At 36.5% G+C, this 20,634-nt stretch overlaps 1 protein-coding gene across 2 annotated transcripts; it reads right to left on the bottom strand.

Moving 5' to 3' along the window:
* Positions 1-1,683: 1,683 nt before the first annotated feature.
* Positions 1,684-20,602, bottom strand: CUNH12orf66 (chromosome unknown C12orf66 homolog). 2 transcript variants are annotated; one of them, XM_036237915.1, is made up of 4 exons: positions 20,274-20,602; positions 15,092-15,377; positions 11,354-11,461; positions 1,684-4,486 (listed from the first exon to the last, which is right to left on the bottom strand). In XM_036237915.1, the coding sequence occupies exons 1-4, from the start codon at positions 20,575-20,577 to the stop codon at positions 3,670-3,672; spliced, it is 1,515 nt and encodes a 504-aa protein (XP_036093808.1). In that variant the 5' UTR covers positions 20,578-20,602; the 3' UTR covers positions 1,684-3,669. The 2 variants fall into 2 exon arrangements, with proteins under 2 accessions (XP_036093808.1, XP_015995387.1); XM_016139901.2 differs by lacking the exon at positions 11,354-11,461.
* Between the last annotated feature and the right edge of the window lie 32 nt (positions 20,603-20,634).

The following is a 20,634-nucleotide window of genomic DNA, read 5'->3' as shown; positions in this document are numbered from 1 at the left end:
GCAAGATACCTGTGGCGAGGAGGTGGGGGATGGCTGCTTTATTTCAAATTTAGGGTTCAATCTAAGAGGCAGAAAGCCCCATAAATTCATACACTTAAAAAAAAAAAAAAAAAAAAACCCCAACAACTAACTCCTTGGTGTCTCTGGAAGATGCCATAAGAACTGATTATTTTAAGAATTAAAATAAGAATTAAGCATTATCCAGCCACTCCTATATGAACTGTTCTTCAAGGTAACCAAAGAGAGGTGAAGTTTCTCTGTTTTACTATTTCGATCCAGGTAATACCAAATTTAGCTGCCTCCTAATAAAATATACAGTACTACTACTACTACAAAATGAAACTAAATCTGATCAGACCTCTTGACATAACTCTGAATATGTAGGGGGAGATAAAAATAAATGTTTAATGATGGTTTGAGGATACCATCAGCAAAATCCTGACGAAAAAAAACTACAGGAGAAATAAACTAAACACTTCAATCAAAGGACAGAGATTGTCAGTTTGGAGAACAGAGTTTGTTATTGCTCTTTTTAATCAGTCTTCTCTCTTTAGTTCTTACTAGATACTTTAAAAATATAGAAATAGATGAAAAATGAGAGGATAGAAAAAAGACATACCATGCAAACAGTCAAGAATAAGCAAGCTGGAATGATCATAAAAATATCAGGCAAAATGGACTTCAAAGCAAGGATGGAGAAAAAGCAAGAAACTTCATGATATCAAATGGTTAATATACGATAAAGAAAAATTATAAATATATATCAGCCTAATGAAAGGGCTTTGAAATATGAAATGCAAAAAACTGACAGAAATTAACAAAAATCTACAATCACAGTTGGAGATTTTAAAATACCTCTCTCAGTAACTGATAGAGCAACCAGACTACTTACTCCCTGATGCACACACACACAGAGAAAAGTCAGTTTGAATATAGAACTGAAATGATGTTATCAACTAACCAGAACAATTTGGGAATGAAGAACCATGAAGATTCTACATTTATGAGTGGGTGGGTTGGTTAGGTATTGCCTGCCTTCTCTTCTAAACTAGTTCTTTAAGTACTGTTCATACTGAATGACTAAGCACAGGTTTGCCACAGACCTGAAGTGAAAGACAAGAATAGGAGAGGCATTGGGTTTAAGGAAAGAGTGGTCCATCTTTTATTTATATAGCTTTCAAACCCAAGTGAGTTTCAAAGCCTTCTTTCATGCACGATCTCATCTCATTCTTACATATTCTTTGAAAACGAGCCCACATTTCCTTAGCCCCATTATACAGATAAGGAAGTCAGGTTCATAGGCTGACTTGCCAAAGAAACAAAACTGCAATTTTGCGGCTAGATCAAAGGGTGGACATGTTTTAAAGATCACCTAAGTGACTCTACTGGGAGTGCAATGAAGTACCAACTATTTTCTTTCTTGAAAGTAAGTTTTCTCCAATATGTCCAAATGTACAAGTGATTATATAAAGGATATTGGCACCTCAGTTAAGTATAGTTAGGTACCAGGTTGGACCCAAGAGAGGACAAAGTGATAAACATTCACCCTGTGTCTAAATGACATCCTAACATGAAACACTCCTTGATGGACTCTTTGGCAAACTTGTAAGTGTTGATTACACTCCCAGTTACCCCCAAAATTGATCAAGTGTGGTATGGAAAGAAATTTCAAAATAAGCAGTCTGTGGAAAATATGCACATTTACTCTTCCAATTAGCAAAACATAGACTTTACAGATCATTACTGAATTTAGAGGACAATCTCAGAGTAAAATGACCTTGTTTCTTAACTTGAACCAAAATGTTTAAAAATAAATATACAATTCAAATATGTTCTAGGCAAGGACTGGTTATTTAAGTATTGTATATATGTTTTATTCACACTCTTCTCCGTATTACACCGAAGTATATTTTCTTTCAGGTACATAGAACATATTATTAAGGCTAATGGTGTTTTATTTAGGAAAAAAAAATACAAGCACACCAAGAAATATTTTTCAGCTGCTTAGCAAAACACAAAAGGGAGGAAAAGTAATTTGACTTTTTAGTTCCAATAGTTTTCAATTTTTTATGTAAGGTCAAAGTTGTACAATCTGTTCAGATTTTATAGAACCTGAGTGAATAAAATGCAGAGGTAAATGAGTACTTTCTATTTAAAACAAACTGGCTTTTTACAAATCATGACTTTTATTTAAAAAAAAAAAAGGAAAAAAAAGAAAAAAGAAAAACCTCACATGTTCTCCCCAGAAAATAGGCCTGTGGGTTCTTCCACCAAGTGGTCCCAACAGGTGGGCAGGCCTCCTCCTGGACTCAAAGGGGCGCCTCTTCTCTCTACCGATGCCACAGCCTTGTTTGCTTTGGTTGCTCGTTAAAACAATGTCTCTGTGCAATCATGAGAAATAGGGCTGAACTGATTATCACATTGCACACAAGCTTTGTAGGAACTATCAAACAGTAGCAACTCAATTACTCTTTGTGGCTTATTTTTATTCTGAATCAATAAGCAAGAAGTAAAGGTCTCCACAGCCCATTATGCCTTCTTCCCCATGAACACCTACTGAAGGAAAGTGTTAAGGCAGCATGTGTTAAGGTGTATCACTATTTCTAAAAATATTTGGAGGAGGCAGGCATGCACTCCAAGTTTAGATGCTTTTAAATACTGAGTTGATTACTCAACTATGAAGCTGTCTTTTGAATGCACAATTGATTTTTAGCAAGTATAGTGAGTCCATTTTGATTTTATAAAAGAAGGCTAAGTTGCATGAATGTCTAAGAGTGGCTGAAAAACCAAGACTGCATGCTTTTTCAGCCTAAAAATAACCAGGGAGTAGAGCCAAACATGAACATACATTTCAGCAAAAAGGTGATAAACAGAAAGCCAAGCAGATAATATGTTGAAGAGAAGAAATCTCACATCATGGTTATGCTGACTATAAAACAGAGTGAAAAAAATCAGACTTTGTAAGGGTCAAAACAAAGCTAGGTGCGTGGATTACCCCAAGAGAACTCATGACTAATAAAGCTGCCATAGAGTCTTTTGAACTGTTAAAACCTGATCTTATTATCCTACCACTCTGATTCACCTTCAGTTTCAATAACCGATAGAAATTTCTCACTAAAACTCTAATTTAGGCATCAAAAATATTATTTTTAGATTAGAATAATAAAACTAATAGCTCTATTTTAATTGGCTAATTTATGAGATAGAAAACATACAGTCCTTAATTCTAAAAAGACCATTTAATTTCTTATCCCAATTACTCATCCAGGTAGGAGGGGAAGGGAGAGGGTGTTTGGAATTGCATTAGAATACAACGTTTAGAGTAATATAAAACATCAAGAAAGAAACATCTGGAAAGAAACATCAAAGGCCAATAAATATTCAGTCTACATGAAATACAGGAAAACAGGAGAAAATACTGAGAGTACTTTGCTGTACTATGGAGAAACACAGTAGCCATGATCACTTCCTCGATTACTCTTTGGATACTTAATTCAATTGGCCTTAATTGCATATAAAGTGTGAGACACAATTAAGGAGGACTTGTCTTTAATTTAGCTCTGAAAGAAGCATGAATAGATCGAAACTGTAATCACAGACCACTGTGGATCATTAGAGCAATTAAGAACACAATCACCCATCTTGAAGACCTTTCACACAAATAACTTGCTAACCTTTGGATCCAGGTTTCAGACTTGCAAAAACTTTGGGGTTCTTAAGGGCATGTGAGAGCTCATTGAGGAAGGAAATAAAGTGGGAGTCTCTTTCAGATTTCTTTGATTCAAAAATGACGACAATGGTAAAGTGAGGTTCTGGGCGGGTTAAGAAATAGGTGCTCTGAACTTTGTCATCATAGAAGTGAACCACTTTCTCCAAGCTGTTAAGGTCAGAAGTGCGGTCCGTCATGATCATGATGACATTGGGCCAGTGCATTACAGGCCTGTCGCTGGGCAGAGACACCACGGCTGGATACTGGTCCACACCCTTAGGGGCCTCTCTGTAGGAATGAGGGTGGTGGTAGCCATGACCCTGGAAGCTCTCTGACCCTCGGTTGTCAAAGATTAAGGACACGTTGGCAGCATCATATTTCCTGATGAAGCTGGAAATCTTTCCAAAAAGGTCTGGGTTGGCTTTTGCAGTCAACGTTTTCATTTCTGAAGCAGTTGTTTGCCGGCTCAGTGCTTCGTGAAAGTAAAAGCTAAATTTGGCAAGAAGCATGTTTTTGAGTTTCATCAGCCAAAGGAAAAGGTGTGGGGGCTGTACGGCCTTCTGAGACTGCCCTCCAAACAGATGTTTCTTGGTCTCCCGCTGCTTTTCAAAGATCTGGCCCCAGGTCTGCAACTTGGTATGAGCATTGTGCAAATTAACCAGAGATGGGAGGAACTTCCACTCTGAGACCTGAGCCTGGGCCTTCAGAAGATGACTCAGGACATCGACTTCCAGCTGGAAACTGCTTTCCAAAGGACTGAGGATTGGGTGATGAAATCTGAAGGAGGAAGAGAAATTAACAGAAATAAGTGGAATTATTACTCCGTGTTGACATTTCTACCCTCAAAAAAAATCAAAAAACAAAAAACAATGTGGTCAAATAATATTACATTTAGGGGCAGTGGAAGGAAAAATGGAAAGATTCCATGTTGATTTATTTAAAAAGTCATTCTGATATAACTTCACCATTTCAGGATTATGTCAGCATCATATTCTCCTGTGGAAATAGTTGACGTTTAAAAAAAAAAAAATGAAAGTAGTGGCTACCTTCTTTTCAAATACAGAGAGATTAAATTAGCTACAATTCTTTCCTAACTTATTTTATTCTGGGAATTGTATGACTAACAGTATCATCAAAACAAGGCATCTTATTCTCAGGGTGTGGTCCTAAAGAGGCAGAGATTAAAAAAAAAAAAACTAACACTTCAATCACTTTCCATTTGTATTAGGATAGAATCCAAAATCCTTAAAAAGGTGTACAAGGCCTTGAATAATATGGTTCCGTCTTAGCTTGAGCCACATACCCATTCTTCTCACTTTCTCCAGACATTAAATAAGTAATTTGAAATGCAATGATATCACAAAGGTTAAGATAGTAGTGTGATTTCATTTCTACTTGTTCTAGACAAAATATTTACAAATTTTGTTATATTTTTTTAAATGTTTAAAAAATGTTTTTAAAAATCTAGTTAGAAGTATACTTTATATTGTGACTAAGTACACATATGTATATAAATAAAAGTTTCAACTTCTTATTTACCCTTACTATGTACAATATACTTGATAGTTAATAATATGTATTTTTTAATTGGATTACTATTCACTAAATTAATTTTGCGACTCAGGAATTGCTACCTGTTGTTTGTAAAACATATTCTACTTTACTTGTAATAGTAATATTGAGGGGTAAGGAGACAGGATGTGGGAGTATCCTCCCTTCCAGGCAAAGGGAGAAAAGGGTTAGTTGCAAAGACCCTGAGGCCAGTGAAAGCATGACCCTTGTCATCAACACTTCTTTCTGATGCTTTAAGTCTCCTCTTCAGAGTCACCTCCTTAGAAATGTCTTCTGTGTCCAGCCCCAGACCAGGTCAGGCCTTCTAAGTGTATCCTCTAGTTTCTTAATACCTGTCTTCCCCTTTTGTAACTTAATCATACTTTATCAGACAAACTGGAATATGCAGTTACCTTTACTTTGAGTGTCTTCCTGAGAGGAAGTAAAACCTGCCTTCTTCCTTCACTCCTTTATTTCTACAACACATGGCACATAGCAGGAATTCAGTAACGATGTTAAAATTCGGTGGTAACTATGTTAAGATTTGAATCCTAGTTTCTGTCTCATTGATTCTGCCTGTGGTTTATGATCTAAACGACTTTCTGTAACAGTGGAATAGAATGGCTAAGGAGCAGCCTCTCTGTATTGACCACTTAGAGCTTTCTTCCTCAGTCTTTTCTTCTGAGAAATGCCTAGGCAGTTTCAGTGTCTGCTGAGCCTCGTACATGCTCCTTTTCAAGGCCTATATTAAGCCGTTACACGGTTCCTAAAGATCCAAAGCATCTGCATAGGTTTCAGGAATTATCTTAGCAAATGACCCCATTTTAAAGATGTGGGCAAGATCTAGCATTTACTGAGCATATCTTATGCCCAGGGACCACAGGAGATGATTTACAGGCCTGAGCCCATGCAATTTAATTGCCTCACTGTCAATGAGACAGAAGCTTCTCACACAGGTCTGTTTTTACCACAGTTGAAGGTTAAAATACTGGTCATCAACTAAACAATGAGGGAAAAAATCATCACAAGTATAGCTAGAGGTTTGAAAAATGTAGTTAAACACTAATTAAAAGGATTATGATTAAGAGAGCCCATACTAGGTTGGACTTTATAAGATAGAAACTGATTATCATGTGATAAATAGGATGCAGTTATTTACAATACCATATTTTTTTCAATTATTTGCATTTTACCCTCAGACAACACCACATTTTTTCTATTTGCATTTTACTCTCAACATCCTTCAAGATAGGAAGTTACAACATGGGTGGAGCGTCTAGTCTAGTAATATACTCAAAGAATCAGAAAGATAAAACAAAGCTCACATTCTCTAACTCAAGTGCTTAATTAACTAACTTGAACTCTTCAAACACTACATGCTTTGGAATAAACATTAAAAAAGTTTAACACACACAATAGCATGTCTCAAAATCACTGAATTTTAAGAAATGTTCCTGCTTCCTTAGCCTAAAGGCTAAGGTCCCTTGACACTTAATGAGTATCAAGTATCACAAGATTATATAAGCATGGATATCATGAAATATACCAAAGGACTATAAACACAGTAAGATTGTTAATGACAGAAAATGGTGTGAGATTGGAGAAAATTCTACCACAAATAACAATAAGTTATTTTTCTGCTTCCAGTTGGAAATTATCATTGATATCCAACATTCTCCTTGAAAGACCGTGAATTCTCTGTACAAAACTTCAGAAAGAATTCTGAACAAGCTTGTCCATAAACATATATTAAAAGTATTTAAATGCTCAGAATTTATTAGGATGAATGTGAATGTCGAAGCTATTTTTCATTCTTAAAAGCTAAAAATATGTGTTAATATTATCCTGCCAAGACTTTGAGATTAGTATTATGATGTATCATTTCCCCATTTCCACTCTGCTGTGTGCCTCATACCTATTCACAATTCATATAGGGGATCTGTTAAATTGTTGTAATCCAAAAATATACACCTCAGCTATGGCAGCAAGCTTAAACAAGTCTGAATACGGAATAAATTGACAATTATTTGCAGAGAACATCTGCTCTTTAAAAAGCCAAAAAAAAAAAAAAAAAAGCCAGAAGAATAGAAAGAGCACGCATGTGCAAATGCACACCCTCCTTTACAAATCCATAGCGAGTTCTTTCCAAAAGAAGTATGCAGGTCTCATGCATGTGAGAAGTCAGAAGCCCCGTTAAAAATAAATCTGTAGCACAACACTGTGAATGTACTAAATGCCACAGAATGGTACGCTTAAAAATGGCTAAACTGTAAACTTTATATTATGTATATTTTACCACACTAAAAAGAAATTGTACTTTTCTCATTTAAAACAATTACTTTACTAGTTTTTAGATACAAATAGTTGAAAATACAAAATGAATTAGCCAGAAATTTGCCCTGCAGTACCGCCTATGTAAGAAGGAGGTGTTTATAATGGATATGAATAGAAAATAATACATCTCTAATGAGGAGTACAAATAAAATAACAGTTCAGAAGGAATAATTTCTTTTTGTTGAAAGATTGTGCAAGTCACACCGACAGGATCTGAATTGAGCCATAAAGCTTAAAGGGCAGGTAGGATCAATTTTTTTAAAAAGCAGCAAGTAGAATTCAGCCATGTGAAAATGAGGGCTTAAATTTTTGGTCCCGATTCATAACCATCCCTGATGCTACATCCCTTGCCATTTGATTCTGTAGCTTCCCCCACCCAAGGAGGAGTGTATTTTCTCACCCCTGGACTATAGACTAAGCCATGTGACTTGCATTGGCCATAGGGATGTTAACAAATCTGATGCAAGCAAAGGCTTAAAGTGAGCTTAGCTGAGCTTGTTCTTTTGCACTTTGGGTAGCTGCTTCCCCTCTAACTTTGGGCTCAGAATGAACACATATAGAGCAGACTAAGCCCAAAGCTCACAACAATAAGCCAAGCCCAGCAAGACCAACAGTGTCAAGCAGAGCTACCCAGCTAAGCTTAGCTCAGGTCAGTCAACTCCCTGCAAGACTATAAGTGTGAATTTGGGGGTGTTCTGTTATACAGAATGACTGTTGTAATAGGTAACTGATACATAATAGAACAATGTGATGTGGTTCAGAACATGCTGCTCCAAAATATGGTACATGCCAATGAGTTAATTCCAACTCCTGGTGACCCTATGAATGAGTAATGTCCACAATGTCCTGTCCTTCTCAGCTCCTATAGGCTCAGGCCTATGGCTTCTATTATGGAGTCAATCCACCTCACATTTGGGCTTCCTCTTTTCCTGCTGCCTTCTATTTTTCCCTGCATTATTGTCTTTTCCAAAGAACCCTGCCTTTTCATGATGTGCCTGAAATAGGACAGCTTCAGTTTTGTCATTTTTGCCTCCAGTGATGTTTCAGGCTTAATTTGCCCCAGGATCCATTTGTTTGTCTTCCTGGTGGTTCAGGTTATCCATAGAGCTCACCTCCGACACTGTATTTCAAATGAATCATTTTTTTTTCCTTCCAGCCTTCTTCACTGTCCATCTTTTACATCTGTGCATAGTAATTGGGAATATGAGGGTGTGGATGATCTTTGACTTAGACTTTAATAACCCATCTTTGCTCTTGATGATCTTTTTTGATTCTTCCATTGCTGCCCTTCCTTCTCTCTGCCTTCTCTTGATTTCTTGGCTACGATCCCCATTTGAATTGATGACTGAACCTAATTAAGCAAAATCTTTAACAATTTCAATACTAAATATTTTAAGCTGAAGGAAATTGAGAAACAACATCACCCTCCCTTGAATTAGGTCATAAAACCCTCAAGTGAGAGGAGCCCTCCCCATACCCCCAGGAAAAGAGCAGCATCCTTATCTCCAAAGACTAAGGGACACAGAGAAGAATCTGAACTAACAGGACTTGCTGTTTCCCTCAGTTTACTACACTTAACTTAAACCCTTTTCATTCTATGTTTTCCCACAACTCTCCATTCTTCATCAAATATAGCATAAAAGCACAGGTTATGACTTGTCACGTAAAATTATATTAAATATACTTGAATGCTTTTCTCTTGTTAATTTGTCTTTTGTTTAAAGGGACCCCAATTTTTGCCTCCAGTGGCTGCAATTTAAGACATTTGATAGATCTTTGATGAATTTGAAAAGGTAGGCTGGGGCAAGATCACAGAAGGCTTTAAATCTGAACTGTTAAGATCTAGGTATGTCAAGTGTCTAGAATAGAATGCATCCCACAGAAACTGCACTATTGTTGGTTTTGCTTATAAAATTCTCAGTGGGTATTTTTTAAAATAATTAACCTTGTTTAACTATACATACAACTGTTTCATTAAGTCTTATTATCATGAATCTTTTTTTAAAGGAAAAAAAGGACATAAAGCCTAAATAAATCATAGTTCTGTCTTTGGTGAGAATTCTGTCATTTTGAAGGATTTAGATAAAAAACAAACAAACTACGTTTCCTAAAATGCAGATAAATTTTATGTAACTAAAAAAAACATTATATAAATTCTGGCTAAAATGTATGATTAAAAAATAAAAGTCATTGAATGGTATTATTCCTATGCCAGAGAGATTTTAAAAAGCTGTCTAGAATGCATTAATAATTGCTAACTTCTTTAAAAGCATTACTTCTTAAAATTATATTCTTGATTCAGGAGAGTAAATATTGACTTGCATTATATCTATCTTCTAGTTTTATTTTAACCACAAAACAGAAAGATGAGCCAGAATTTTCTTTTATGTTCACTGTATAAAACAGTAAGGTAAATAAAGTCAAAACAAACTCTATAAAATAAAAAAAGGTTACATTGATGCTTCCTTGGAAAAAAAACCCAAGTTCTACCTCTCCTCAAGAGTATTCAAGGAGTAGCAGACACTGTGATCCTGTAGGATCTAAATTCATTTTTTCTTCTAATGGGCACATAATAAAAACTCATATCCACAATGTTAATTACTCAGTTTGAAATGCAGCATTATAAATGACTGTGATTCTTAAATAAGAATTTAAATTTGCTTAATGATGTAATAAGGTTACCAAAAGAGGAAACCTTTGACTTCGTCCTACTCTGAATACAACTGGCATCCAGAGAAAAAAACAAAATATGCTCTCTCTTCATCTCTGAAAGTAGACTGGACATTACAATGACACACAGGATCTGCCATCTCAAATCAGGGCCAGAGGTTTAGACTCCATGCTATATATCATGCTTGTTAATTTTTTAATATAAAAAGCATTTCATGGTTTGAAAGATGAAAGATTGACACAATTTTTTATAAGTGTTTTGACATGGATCATATATATTGAGACAAATAAGCATTCCTTGAAAGATAAATTGAGTCTTTTGGGAAGAAGATTAACTCAATACAAGAGAATATCGAAATATGAATTATTTCTCTAGAATACTGGAACCATGAAAGGATGTATTAGGTGTGTTATCCTGGCAAAAGGCAAATCACATTCATTTATACCTAAAATAATCCCACTTCCCAAAGAAAAATCAATATATCATACATAATTTCTATCTTAACTATCTCAAAAATTCTTAACGAAAGAATTTTTGTTGTTAAAATTAACCCATAGCCTAAATTTGATAATTTTCAGGCTAAGATGTACCTGTGATCAGTAATTCCCTATTAATAAGAGAAAGTTAGAATGGGTAGAAGATGGAAACTGTAGGTGAAAACTATTGACCATATGTGATGTTGCAACTCAGCTCCATCAGATTCCATCAGCATCCAATCAGAAGACTAATGGGTACAGCCAAGTACTGTCCTAAGAGTTTCAAGAATGAAATTGAGGCTTTGGCAGGAAATGGAGAAATTCTCAAGCCTCTAGGAAGTGGGATGTTTCAAAGAAGGTTCAAAGATGATAGATCACAAACCTAATAAAATAAAAATGAAATTAAATAGTAATAATTCCCAGGAGAGACATACACGTACATATACAAACACATGCACACACATCTGCAAGGTTCAACATTCGGTGTATTCTAATGTTGGCATCTTTTATTTATCCAAACAATTTTTTTCATGCAGACTATGTATCAGTAGCACAAGGAACTTTAAAACATACAAATTTGTGGGCACCCAATCCAGAACTACTAAATTTTACCTTATTGGGGGAAAAGAGGAGGAGCCCAGTATTTTCTTAAGCTTCCGAGATGGTTCAGCAAACCACTTCCACATTAGCATTTGGCAATCACCAAGATGCGATCTCTTCCTTTTGAGAATCATATCGCCAATTGTACTTTAGTTTTTGGTTTTCAAAAGATTACTTTATTAAAAAATATATACATAGTAATGAGATTTGAGAAAGAAAATAATATTTACAAACAGAAAATCTACGCATGTAAAATATGTTTAAAAAAACGTGAATACCCATATGCATTGACTCTCTTGGGAATGATAAGAAGAACTTGCTGACATTCGCTGCTTCTTAGGAAGGGAATTAAGCAGCTAAGACAGGGCAGCAGGCAGACTTTTCACTACGTATTCTTTTGTACTTTATAAATTTTGAGCCATGTAAACAATAAAAGAAAATTTAGATTATAAAAGAAGATCAAAAATACATGACAATAAAAAATAACTATAGAGGACGTTTTGGGGACAACTGAGGAAATCTGAATATGGACTATATATTAGATGATGGTGGAAAATCAGTGTTAAATTTCCTGTGTGTAAACTATGTTCTAGGTTTGCATGGTTCTTAGAAGACACGACCTGAATATTTCGGAGTGAAGTGTCATGATGTTTTGCACTTGAGTTCCAAACAACTCAGGGAAATAAAATTATATACAGAGAGAGAGAAAACAAGCATGGAAAAATTTTAATAGTGAATCTAGGTAAAAGATACCTGTGTGCTCATTGTACAGTTTTTTTTTTTAAGTAACAGTTCTACTGGTATTTAATTCACACATGTAACATACACACTTTTAATGTATACAATTTAACAGTTTAAATATATTCAGAATTGTATAACCATCACCACTATCTAATTTTAGGACAGTCCCATTACCCCCCAAAAGAAACCCTATACACATTAACAGTCACTCTCCATTCTCCCTCCCCACCCCACCAACCCTAAACTACCATTTTCTGTGTCTATGAATTTGTAATCTACTTTCTGTGTCCATGACTTTGCCTAGTCTGGACATTTCATATAAATGATTGGCTTATTACATGTAACATAATTTTATAAGGTTCATCTATGTTATAGCATGTATCAGTACTCCTTCCTTTTTATTGCTGAATAATCTCTTGTATGAATATATCATATTTATCTATTCATCCATCAGTCGATGGACATGTGGACTGTTTCCACCTCTTGGCAGTTATCAATAATGCTGCTATGAACATTCATGTAAAAGTTTTCATGTGTAAGACATATGTTTTCATTTTGTATTTTTCATTGGGTATTAGGAGTGAAATTACTGGTCATATTGTAACTCTATATTCATTATACTATTCTTGCAACTTTACTGTAGGAGTAAAAATTTCAAAATGAAAAATTAGGGGAAACCTTTATAAAGGAAGAATAAAAACATAATAATACATTTACCAAACTATCTTGTGCTCAGAGAGAATGTGCACATTACATGATTTTATATAGTACACAATTCTTATTCCTTGCAAGGGAATGCAGTAAGTGCTTACAATGTTTTTTGTCTTACTCTGACAGAAGACTATTTCATAGTCTTACTATGTCTTATTATTTATTCAATAAATAAGAATCAATCTTATTTATTGACTTGTAAAATAATCAACAGAGATAAATTATCTGGACTGGATGAAAAGCATCTCACTATTTGATACAAGCAATGATGCATACAAAATATGGACTCTGGAGTCATAGAGAAGTGGGTTCAAAGATAATTTGCATGACCCTGGGCATGCTTAACTTCCCTGAGACTCCATAAAAGTAGCACTAACTCACCTATACCTCAAATCAGATATATAAGAGGGTCTTGCATACTGCCTGGCACACAGTAGTTGCTCAGTATGTGCTAGTTTCCTTCAAAATAGCTATATATAAATATTCCCCCTTCTTTCCTGCAAGCTTAAAAATCAATTGTTGCTTTATTAAAGAAACAGGATATGTTTTGAAACCAAAAAACAAGATAAGTCTACTTCTCTATACAGATGACCTTTAATTATTTTCTCTGTTTCTGGCTTCATGTGAGCTCTGTACCCCCATTTCTAGCTGCCTACTGAACCTCTACTTGAAGATCTGTTAGCAACTCAAGCCCGAATTATTCCAAATTTTGCTCACTACTTTCTAAGCCAGCCCCTCTTAACTTCTCAATCCTGTAAATGACATTATCATTGAAAGTGCAAAACTTCTAAATCATCTTTGACAGAAATCTCTCATTACTCCCACAATCCTATTGCCAAAACTTGTAGACTTTCCTTGTCTTCATCTCTTTTCCCGCTGTCTTGCAACCAGGAAGCCCTACTATCACCAATCGGATTACCTTAAGAGCCTGCTAAACTGCCTTTCCTCATATAACCACTCCCTTCACCATTTCAACCACACACCAGGACCATGGTAATCAGTCTAAAACAAAGATGAAAACAGACACTCCCCTATTCAAAAGCCATTCATGGTTCTCCACTATTTAGCAACTATTCATTTATTCATTCAACAAATACCTATTGAACACCTACTATGCACTGGGCTCTGTTCAAGGTGATGAAGACACAGAAGCTGTCATGGAGCTCACATTCTAGTTGTGAGAGAAAAAAAAAACACCCTAAGCAAATAATAGTAATTTCAGATGGCAATAAGGAATTTGAAGAAAATAAATCAGGGGAGCAGGATAGTGCCTAAGGGAATGATAGTTTTGGTAGGATGAAGAGAGAAGGTCTCTGTGACATTTGAACAGAGACTTAAATCATGAGTAGACAAGTAGGACAAGAATGTTTCAGGAAGAGAGAACAGCAGGTACCAAAACTCTGAGGCCTTTTAGTATTCTGAAATTGCCTTTTTGTCTCAAAGCATCTGCTCTCTTCTTCCCAAGCTTTGCTTTCAAAACTTTATCTACCCTTAAAAGTAATCTTAGATTCTATATCCTCCATAATAATGTCTCTCTTAATCTCCTCATTTTGTCCCCTTTGCCTAGTCCATTAATCAGATGAATATTATCTTTCATTTGGGAATATAAGTTAACATATCTACCTTTCTCTTTTAAGCAAACATGTATGAACTCCCATATTCAAGGGAGTGGTATCCTTCAAGGTAATTACTTTCCATTTAGTCCATCATGAAATTACTGAGCACCTACTATGTGCAAGACACTATGTCAGGCTCCAGGGATGCAAAAATAAAACTGGGTCATTCCCATCATCAACCCAAAAAACCTTGAGTATGCCCTCCTCAGAAGCATAGACGCCTGCCTCCACTATGAGGAAATTTAAAACAAAACCAAAAGTGGGCCACAGGTGCCAAAAGCAATTATACAGGAGCTTCCAACACATGTAAGTACTGACTGCATTAGAGGAATAAGTGAATAGTGGTTTGTTAAAAAAGTCACATATCTTATACACAATTCTCTTATGGCTATATGAACTCCTTCATAAATACCAAAATCAGTTATAATACATCTGTTAAGGATTATTTCATTATTGGCCTTTTGCTATTGCTTAGGGAAGTAAGTATCCATCTAGTATGTTGTTAACTGAGCCCAAAGAAGGTGCCTAATGTATACCTGTTGGTTAATTAATATGTACAAAATGTAACACAGCTATTCTCTTGTGTTACTTCGTCATAAGAGTGTGGGGGAAAACTGAGGGTCTGTGTGGGATCAAGAAGCTGCTGTGTTTTATCCCTCCCTCCCTCCTCATCTACACTGACCTTGAGCTGTATTTCTTGAGAATGGTGTCCAAAAGGCCAACGAGCTCTTCAGCATTGATGAACTTCTGTGTGCTGAGAGTATACATCTTCTCATAGAAGTCTGCAATCTCCATCCGAGCCTGAACGAAGAAGCAGAGCTGCTCTGACAGGTGGGAAAGGAGTTCTTCCACATGAGGAGTGGCCCCGCCCAGGGCACCACGGCCAGTCACCACCTTCTTCAGCTCATTATGCAGGGAAGTATAGATGGTGCGGATGGAGTCCTTCCTGCTGAAGAAAGACTGGCCCCCTGGTAGGTAAATGACATAAGCACATGGCAAGCAGGTAAGGAAGAGAAACCAGAAGTACAAAACACCTCCCAGCATCCAAAAGGAAAGACTCTGAACTTGCTGAGCTCATCTACCATAATCTCTGACTCCTGTCACTGGGATGTAAATGTTTTGTGGTTGATAATTTCACTGAGGAATAGGTTAAATAAATGGCTGGTACGACTCATTAATGTAACAGCAGACCTGTGTTTCGTTTCCTTAGCCATGCACTAATTCTCCCCTATCCAACTTCAATGAGGATTAAGATTTATTTCAGAGAATAACTAACCAGGAACTAAAAAGCCCTCCTTCCACAAAAACGTATTTAAAATAAATGAGAACACCCAATTATGAAACACTGTTGTTATTCCTGGTAAATCAGAAAATTTTATTTCTGTGTTAGAGTTGCATTTTCCTTTGAATCTTATCTTTTAAGCCATCTTTTAATCTTATCTTTTAAACCAGAAAATAGACAACACACACATATTTCTCCCTTACACAAGAACACAGACTTCTGGGGTCTCTGGGAAAAAAAGGAAATCTTGGTACTCTTGACAAGGCTGACAATATAGGCTATAACATAATAAGCAGCACATTGTGAATTATTAAGAGCAACAAACAATTCTAAATAACTGCTGCTGTGATACAGGGGTTCCAAAATAAATCATCTTTTTCAATAGTCAAAAAGAATCAAATGGCATAGACATCATTTCTGTATTAATACATGATCAACTATATTTCTAATAATTATAGAGCCAGCTTTATAGATTTTTTTAAAGCATTTATGCACCCCACCAAAGGGTCAGAGGCAAGACATTAGGAGAGAGAAAAGAAACTGGACAGGTTTAAAACAGTAATTCTTAAGAATATATAAAAACCTCAAATATAGATAACAATTTTTCTATTAATATATACAGAATGATTTAATGAATGACTGTTCTAAACATATTAGGAATTAAAATCATTTATCAAAGCATTTGTAAAATATCCTCTTATAGAATGAAACATTTCATAACATCATTTTTAGTTCACTTCCCAGCTTATGTTTCAAGAAATGAATCTCGTATCTCTTACAACTATAATGACTACCTTGTCCTAGTTTACCCACGACTTTCCAGTTTTAGCACTGAAAACCTCACTTCTTGGGAAACTCTCCCTTAGTCCCATATCCTGGAAACCCTTTCAGCCCTGGGCAAACCTAAAAGGTTGGTTACTCTACTTATTACTGCTTCCACAGCCAAACTACTAATACTTGAGAATAGTTTTCTCCAGTATACTGCTTAAACAGATTGACTAGCACTTACATCATTTCTCCTACTAATAGCAGCAAAATCCATATGGTACAGGTAGACTGACCCTAACATAAACATCCTATATAGGAATGTACCTTGGGATTGCCTTCTTTCCATGCCCATATTCATTCTAGCTTTGCAGATTGTATAAAAAGACCTCTGCGCCCAGGTCTAGGACAAAATCTCTTAGGTTAGGAGGGTAGTCAGTGTAATATGTGAAACCTAAAAGCTCTGAAATTCTGCCAGACTTGGTTCCAAATCCCAGCTTTCGAATTCACAAACTGTGTGATGTGCAAATGACTTAGCCATTTTGAACCTTAGTTATTTTTAACACAAAACTAGTAATAGAGCTGCTAAGAAGACAAAAATGAAATAACATTTGGTGTGTAATGTATCTGGAGCAAAGCAAAGCACACGCTCGATAATGCTAATCCTCTTTCCCTTCCATTTATAACTGATATAAGAAAATACTCAGTGCTACATAACTGAGCTTCTGAAACTCTATGGTAAATTGAGAGCGTCAATTCCTGTAAAAATAGCAATCTATTTGACAGAACTAGGTGACCTCAACTATGTACTCACTTCCACTGTTTGAACAGGATGGCCTTGGTGAAAATTTTTAAATCTGGGTGAAAAATGGATACTTTCCTTCATCAGATTACCCTCATCTGGGGGAGTGGAAATACCACATAAATACAAAGAATACCTAAGTTTATCAATAAACATCAATCGTTATGATGTGAAACCAAGTAAAGTGACACTATGAGGAAGGGAGAGACAACCAATGCATTTCTTTATATGGGTCTCTTTTCTCAAAGCTCTCAGGAGTATAATCCTATTTGTTAACTACCCTAGTTTGGAATATCCAGTGGGGACTGGCCTTCCTTCATGCTGGGAAACAAGAAATCAGAGATGCAAGACTTCTTTCTCTTTTCAATTTCTTGAATTTACAAAATATGATTATTCTGAATTATTACCAGAGGGCTCTATTTATACATGTTCATTTCTCAATATTTCAACAGTCTATCTTACAAGACAAAATTTCAAGAAATAAGTATATTAAAGGATCATGCAAAACATCTAATTAGGAATTTTAAACTACAACTTCTTGCAAATAATTTTTAAACATTGGTTCTCAAGTTAAGTCATTTTCTACTATGCTAAATTCTAGCAACCAGATATTAAGGAAACTCTCCAGTAATGAAACAAAGGGGAGAAAAGTATGAGTTTCTGAAATCCTTCACAGGCATTGAGTTACTGATTCTTCCCCAAACAGGTATATTCTCCCCTCCAAAGAAAGAGAAGCCTCCAAGAAAAGGGCCCCACCCAAAGTTTTTCACAAGTGAGCCAAGACAGGAACAGAAGGCTCCCTGTCAGGTCTGTTCTCTGTCTAAAAGACAGCTATAGTCAGGATTCACTGCTAAGGTCTCCAATAAACACCAGTCAGAAGTGAGGTCAAAAAGACACTTTCTTGAACCAGGTTTTAAATGTTTAAAAATACATATAAACTTTTTGTATTGCTTTTTAAAGAAAACCATATAAATGTTCTAATTAGTAAAGTCGTTGAAGAACATGGGAATGTTTTAAATGGCGACACAAAAAATTTTTCCCAAGTTTTTAAGAAAATGAAGTCAACCCAGTGATCATAAAGTCACTAAGCACATGGATATCACAAATGTTCCAATACGAAAAAAAAAAAAATAAGAAATTTCAAAGTTAAAATTTTAAATCTGGAATCTACATTTACTATATATGTGAATAAGTTAAGAGGCATTAAAATGAAACATACCATTTTCAGAACATTTACTCAGAAGTGACAGGTCACCTGGGAGCCTGAACAGTGAGTACCTGTGTATGTTTCACAGTGTAAAATGTTCTGTGAGTCAATTTCAAGGTGAAGCTCTCAGGCTCACTGATGTAAGGCAGGGTTCATGGAGAACCAATCACTTTATATGAGGCCCGCTTCACAGAAACCAAGTTAGAGGCAATGATAGTCTTACATACGTTCTCATACATAGGGCAGCCAATTCTGTTTACCTAAAACCAGGTACATACAATTTAAATTAGATTTTTTTTTTTTTTTACTGGGGTCCACAAATAAGGCTTTAGGAAATCCAACTGAGTCCTCTGATTATATGCAAAAATGTATTGTATTACATATATATTTTTCTGGAGAGTAAGTCTACAGGTTTAATCAAATTCTCATAGATAAGCTAAAAAAATTAAGAATGATAGCACTGGGGTCAATTACCATTCTTCACAAGGTGGGGGAATCCAAAAATTAAAACTGCCAGAAAATTCCTCACCTTCAATTTTATAGTTGGACTCCTCCCCATTTACATATATATGTAAATTATAATACATGTACGAATTTTTAATAAATCATATGGATACAAACACAATCTGACAATTCAAAGGCAGGTATTCTGGTTTGGGGTCTGGCACTCAACAATACACAATTTGCCAATCTATAGAAAAGGGAAAAATATCACTGCAATAGCAATTGCAGATTTGTGAGAAGTGCCACTGTAAAAAGGACAGGAAAAAAACGCAAGGTGAAACTGACCATCTTTTGCCAGTAAGTTAACATGCTAAACAAGTTATTTGACTGAGGTAAAACTTAAGATCTCAAAAAGCCTTTCCCCTAGTGTTTACTGAAAGCAAGATGTACATACATGGTCACCTTAAGGCAATATCAAGAAACTGGGGATGGAGGAATCGAAATGGAATCTGCACTCAATTTTACATTTCTATTCTATATGTGTCCTTCATTCATACTAGACTGGGTGCCTCTGATAATTAAAGTTTCTAAAATAGGCCAAAGTACTAACACAACTCTAAAAGCTCTGGGATTTGTAATACTATTAGTAATTATAAGTAGTACTACTACCTTGTATGCATAGCCCTTGGCTTTCACAAGTATTTCCTTCTGATCTACTTATACTAATTGTTTCTACTAGTGAAAATCAGTTGACTCTGCCCTTGCCTCGAATTTTTAGAGACAAGATTTATCATGGGATAAGAGTGTTTACATTTTTCCCTTAAGCCCTCTTGCTAGTGTTAGGCAGGCATATTTCTTGCCTTTCCTGTCCAGTATTCATTTATTTCATTCACTAAATATTTATTGAGAGCCTACAAAAAGGGGTAGGACTCCATCTGTAACTCTCCAGGGCCTTAACCTTAAGAAGCCAGACAGTAGTGTACATTAACTCGAACTAGGTTGTATTGCCAAGTTTTGCTCTTCTGGCCGCAGTGTCACTGGTTATAAGAGCGAAGACATAGAGTTTGCTTAACTTGTCATTTATGGCACCAATCCATGCACTGGGCAAAATGGATACATCCATCCGTTTGGGGAACAGACCTGCAAAGAGCATCCACCCCATCTGCCAATCTATCTGCTGCTGAGGCCGGTGGGCGGGGTTTGTGGAAGCCTAGGGAAGGAAGGGAACGGTGGGAGGAGAGCTGGGAGTCCAATTGAGCCTGCATTAGGAGCGACAGAAACAGGGAACCCAAGCCACTGCCGACCGGGGAATATACCCCCTTTCCTTCCTCCTCAAGGGGCACGGGGGGGCGGGGCGGAGGTACCTAGTTTCTGCCCCAGGTAGGTGAGGCTGTGATAGACCTTCTCGGCCGCGGCCAGGTGGGCCAAGGCCGCCAGCAGCGACAGCCAGCTGCCCCCCGCGCTCTTGTTGGCCTCTCGTTCCTTCTCCACATTGTCCTTGGCCTTGTCGTAAGAGAAGATACCCAGATGAGAGAAGAACGTCTCCAGCACCGCCTGTTCCACCGGGACCGGGGCGGCAAGCGGGATAGACTCCCCCATGCGAGCTGCGCTCCAGCTCCACCCACGTGGCTCTCCTCTCCCTCGCACTTCCGGGTTCTCAGGGAACATACGCACAAGCGTGCGTGCGCGTGACCGCTACAAGCGGCGGGCTCGTGAGCGCGCTGC

This window comes from Rousettus aegyptiacus, unplaced genomic scaffold, assembly GCF_014176215.1.
Source record: "Rousettus aegyptiacus isolate mRouAeg1 unplaced genomic scaffold, mRouAeg1.p scaffold_m13_p_2, whole genome shotgun sequence".
NCBI classification, from domain to species: Eukaryota; Metazoa; Chordata; class Mammalia; order Chiroptera; family Pteropodidae; genus Rousettus; species Rousettus aegyptiacus.
This window is presented reverse-complemented; position numbering and strand designations above follow the sequence as displayed.

Coding starts and splice junctions, on each gene's coding strand:
- CUNH12orf66 (XM_036237915.1), bottom strand. CDS start 20,577: ATGTTCCCTGAGAACCCGGAAGTGCGAGGGAGAGGAGAGCCACGTGGG. Junction 15,378..20,273: donor CTACCTGGGGCAGAAACTAG/GTACCTCCGCCC, acceptor TTTACCTACCAG/GGGGCCAGTCTTTCTTCAGC. Junction 4,487..11,353: donor TCCTCTTTTCCCCCAATAAG/GTAAAATTTAGT, acceptor TTCCTCCTTCAG/ATTTCATCACCCAATCCTCA.